Source organism: Cyprinodon variegatus, unplaced genomic scaffold (genome assembly GCF_000732505.1).
Source record: "Cyprinodon variegatus isolate N-32 unplaced genomic scaffold, C_variegatus-1.0 Scaffold740, whole genome shotgun sequence".
NCBI lineage: Eukaryota > Metazoa > Chordata > Actinopteri > Cyprinodontiformes > Cyprinodontidae > Cyprinodon > Cyprinodon variegatus.
In genome coordinates this window covers 280,533-285,380 of record NW_015151193.1, presented here as the reverse complement: position 1 = coordinate 285,380, position 4,848 = coordinate 280,533, and the positions used below count along the sequence as shown (strand labels likewise).

General features: G+C 39.0%; 1 protein-coding gene across 1 annotated transcript in view; it reads left to right on the top strand.

Annotated features, from left to right (window-relative positions):
* Nucleotides 1–111: 111 nt before the first annotated feature.
* Nucleotides 112–4,848, top strand: part of rbl1 (retinoblastoma-like 1) — a 22,485-nt gene continuing 17,748 nt past the window's right edge. The window contains exons 1-5 of the mRNA XM_015395422.1: nt 112–135; nt 1,116–1,273; nt 1,958–2,161; nt 2,238–2,302; nt 3,934–4,079. Of these exons, the coding sequence (XP_015250908.1) occupies nt 112–135; nt 1,116–1,273; nt 1,958–2,161; nt 2,238–2,302; nt 3,934–4,079 (597 nt within the window). The remainder of the gene's footprint in view (nt 136–1,115; nt 1,274–1,957; nt 2,162–2,237; nt 2,303–3,933; nt 4,080–4,848) is intronic.

Below are 4,848 nucleotides of genomic sequence, written 5' to 3'. Positions count from 1 at the left end.
GAACTGGAAAGTGACCTGAGATGACATGATGTGAATCGGAGCTATAGAAATAAACTGAATAGAATTGATCATCCAGCTCCGTGTCCCGCTGACTCCCTGCCCCTGTCCACCATGGTTCCCGGAGCTGACGGTTCGGTTCTGCTGCACCAGATATTTTTTTTAGGTCTAAAAAGTAGGACATGTCAGTGAAAAAGAGGACGTCTGGTCCCCCTACCATATCAACAATCTGATGTTTCAGTGAGTGAGTGCTTGTTGCTATCATGCGTCTTTGCTCAGCAGCTTGGCTCGTTATAAACCAACCAATCAGAGCACAGCTCATCTAAATATTCATGATCCTACCATAAAAGGAAGAAAACCTGTGGTTTCATTCTAGGGCTTTTAACCAGGCTGCATTAGGGCTCATAGAACAGCTAATATGCCATTTTCAGCCCAACCAATGTTACACACCCTATTAGAGACCTGAAGGACCAGATACCCTATAGAATCATTCTATCACCACTTTAACACTAAAAAGGGATCCGTTCATGAAAAGATGGATCAGATGTGTCACTCCGATCCGTCCATCCTTTTCCCCTCTCTTCCTCTTTTTTTTTTCCTAGATCTTTTTTTTAACACTTATGCATCAGTAAATTATTTACTTTTCTTACCCATTGTATAACAGAAGTGCACCTTAGCATTTTTGATCTTAAACAAAAGATTTATGTTCGTAATCTTTGTGTGTTTATTTCTTCCTTTTTCTATAATATCTAATAAAGGGAGAACCAATCATCCCTTTCTATGTATCCTGTGGAACTGTGGATGTCTAGCTAGTGGTTGTAATGAACAGATAGCTGGAGATGACTGGTTCATTGTTTAACAGTAAATATAACAGTAAAAATAGAAAAAAAAAAAAAAGTAGAAAACATTGTGGCCGAGCATAATTTTTAAGGCTCAACTAAAGATCAAATTGATCTGCCGTACCGCATCAATGAGCTGCTTCATCAGTCAAATAGTCCGTTAAATGTATTTATTTTTATAGTTAAAATGAGATGAAATATGTTGTTTTCCTTGTTTCTGCATGAGCTGAACTAAAGTGGAGGAAGCAGAGTATTAACAGCATCTAAAGATGAACAAAGGTTATTTTCCTGTATTGTTTTCAGGGAGAGGTGGTCCACTGGCTGGCCTGTGCTCTGTATGCCGCCTGCAGGAAAGGCTCCACTCCCACAGTGGGGAAAGGCCTGATGGAGGGAAACTGCGTCTCCCTCACCAGGATCCTCCGCTGCGCCAAGTTAAGGTCAGACTCCCCCCCCCATCATCTGTTGCCCGATGCTTCTTACATCCTAGGACAGAAAAGATGCCCTGCCTCAAAGCAGCCTGTTTTTAAGCTACCAACTGTTACTCTTTTATAAAGACAGATAAGAGCCAATCAGAAGGAGGGATTTCGTCTCACTAGCTTGATTGCTGCTGCCCAGAGCTGCACATTTTGCTCTTTGTTCTGCTTAGACGTCTTCCTTAGGGCCCCGTCACACCTTGATGATTTATCCAGCGTATGCGTGACGTCCCAGAGGAAAAGGATGACACAGCAAGAAAATTAAAATAAAAACGCAACAACTGAAACGTTCCTATTCCTTTTAGGTTGCTCCAAAATTATTGATCATTTTAATGATAAAGTGCAAAAGAAGAGATATTTTTTTTTAGCAGATCCATCATGTTGACAGATATGATTTTAAACACAGTTTAGTGAGTCAGTCCGTTAGAAACAACTCCTGTATCGGTCACATGACTTTCTTGAAACCACACGCTCACCGATAGTGTTTTGCTCTATGGGCTCCACGCATCGGTGTTAATGGACCCATCACTAGTGCTCATAACTTATTTAATGTATGCCAGCGTTTTTGCCAGATTCTTCGTACGTCAGGCATACGCTGGTCTGAATCGTCAAGGTGAGAAAGTTTTGCTCCTCCCTCTCTGCTCACAGTCTCATCCAGTTCTTCTCCAAGATGCGGAAGTGGGCCGACATGTCCAGCCTGTCGCAGGACTTCCGGCTGAGGATGGACCGGCTGGAGCGTAACTTCGAGGTCTCCACCGTGATCTTTCGCAAGTTCGAGCCCATCTTCAGCGACCTGTTTGCGAATCCGCAGGGAAGCGAGGCGCCACGGCAGCCGCGCAGCAGGAAGCACAGGTACAGAGCGCCGCCGGCTTCTCATCCGGCGGGGCTGCGATGCGCCTAACAGTGTCTCTTCTTTAAAACCCTGCAGGCGGCTGCCGTGTCACATCAGTGATGTGTTCAAGTTCTGCTGGACCCTGTTTGTCTACACCAAAGGTATCCAGAAATAAACCCACTCTGTTCTCTTGAAAGCTTTTGCTCATATCGGTACAATGTTTGAGGTTATTTCTTTAGAGCGGAGGTCTTCAACAGGGGCTCTGCAACCCCTAGGGATCCAAAAAGTGATTGATTAGACTTTTTTTTGTTAATATTCCTCCCTGCAATTGTTTCCACTATTTGAAATGTCTTTAAATCCACATGAACATGAATTCAACAGACTGTAGTAAACAGATAAATGGAGGCAGAAGATGTCTTTCAGTCATCAATGCTCACATTCAGAGACACACAGGAGCTCTTTCAAGCTGGGAACCGTTTCATTCACAACACCTGTCCCATCAACCAGGAACCAGAAATACTTTAATAATCCCAGGGAGGGATTACTTTAGTTACATTACTCCATCTGTAATAGAGGGACTATAGGACCAGTTTGATAGAACACTATTTCATACAATATATATAATTAGGGGGTCCCTGCTCCATCGCCATCAGTTTGGGGTCCTTGGCCTGGAAAACATTAAAGACTCCTGATCTAGAGACTATTACATTAAACAGGAACTATTAAAGATCCTCCTCAAAGTTCTCTGAAGGTTGTGTTTCGTGTTATTTATTAAACTATAATAAATCTTTCCCACTAATCCATGTAAAATAGGAATAAGAATTGGAATTTATTAAACATTTTTTGACAACAATAAATGAATCCACAAAATACACACAAAAGAGACTAGTTAACATCAGGGTTTATACAGGAATGAGTAACTAATTTAATGCTTTTTAATGCTCTTTTTATACAGCATTTTAAATGCCATGATAATAACATTTAAGGAATTTTTTTGCCAATTAAAGCCTTAATAAAAAATAAAAAATTAATAACTTTAATGTTTTTTAATGGCCCGTGGAAACCCTGATCAAACCAAACACCACTTTCCAAACTAACTAAATTCACCTGAACATAAATAGAAACAAAACCCTCCACCAGATAAACCTGTCTGTTTATACAGCCAGAGAAATGACATCAATTAATGGAAATTGTCTGAAAAGGGCTTTTAAGAAGTAAAACTTATTTTTCATACCCCCTGTAACCCAGTGTTAAAACCACAAGTAAATATCAAAGTTTTTATAGATTTTTAGCATTTTTTATTTAGATTTATGAACATGTTTATCAACTTATTTAACTAAGACATGAAATCCATACATTTTAAGTAGAACAAGTATTATAGAAGAAGATATTAATTCAAGATCTATATATATATATATATTTTTTTTACTTGTGCTTTTAACACTGGGTTACACCCCTCACCCTCTAATTGCTCTTAAATTAACTTAAAAGTTGAATAACATTCCTGTTAAACTTGTTTGTTGTCCAATATTCACACACACGTATATGTGTCATATATATGTATATGCTTTTTTTATACAAATATCTTTACCTATATATGTGTTATGTATATGTATATATGTGTGTTATATATTTATATATATATATATATATATATATACACAAACACATCGGGCCAAAATCCACAAGTACACCCTTTACATCTACTACATCATTGCAGAGATGATAGTTACACTCCAGTAAAACATCAGTTTCCCTTCTAGTTCTGATCCGTGGATTTGTTTCCCTGAAGGTAACTTCCGAATGATCGGCGATGACCTGGTGAACTCGTACCACCTGCTGCTCTGCTGCCTGGACCTGGTGTTCGGGAACGCTCTACTCTGTGCAAACAGGAAGGACCTGATCAACCCGGCCTTCAGAGGTGACGACTGCGCAGAAGCATGAAAAGAAACTCCTAAGATCAAAGAAAATCATTTCTAATTCCTTAAAGAACTGATGACACGTAGAATAGCAGAGCAGAGAGTCGGCAGAAGCAGTTAAACGCATACTACATGGGTGATGGGTGGGTTGTTTACCTGCGAAGTGATTGAGACAAAACAGGGATGAATCACTGCATATCTGCACTGACCTGCTGGGAGGAGCTCCATTAAACTGCTGCGGATTCTTATTGTGTGTGAAATGATTGAATCCCTGATGGATTAAATGACCACTGTATAAGGATTATTACCAGTGTCCATCCAGCCTTTAGTGCTGGTGTAATATTAGGACTTAATCCTGGTTTATGTTACAGATTTCATCTCCTAATGTTACAGTTTAATCCTATTTATATTTAGACTTCATTCTTCTAATGTTTTGACTTTAATGTCTCCATGTTGGAGCTTTTATCTTATGTAAATGTTACCATGTTATTCTTGTAAAATTAGGAGCCTAATCTTGTAATGTTACAACATTTATCTTTTAAATGTTAATTCGGTTAAACTACGATCTTATGACTTTAATCCCAAAATGCTATAACTTATCATTGTGGTGTTGCAAATTTAATCCCATAATGTCACAAATTTAATCGTTAATCCAGTTTTATCCTACTAATATTAAGACTTTATTTTCCTAATGTTACAAATTTAATCCCAAATGTGTGGTTATATTAGCCTGACGTAGTCCGACTCAATTCTAGTCAGAATATGAGTCTGATGCTGCTCCATAGAGC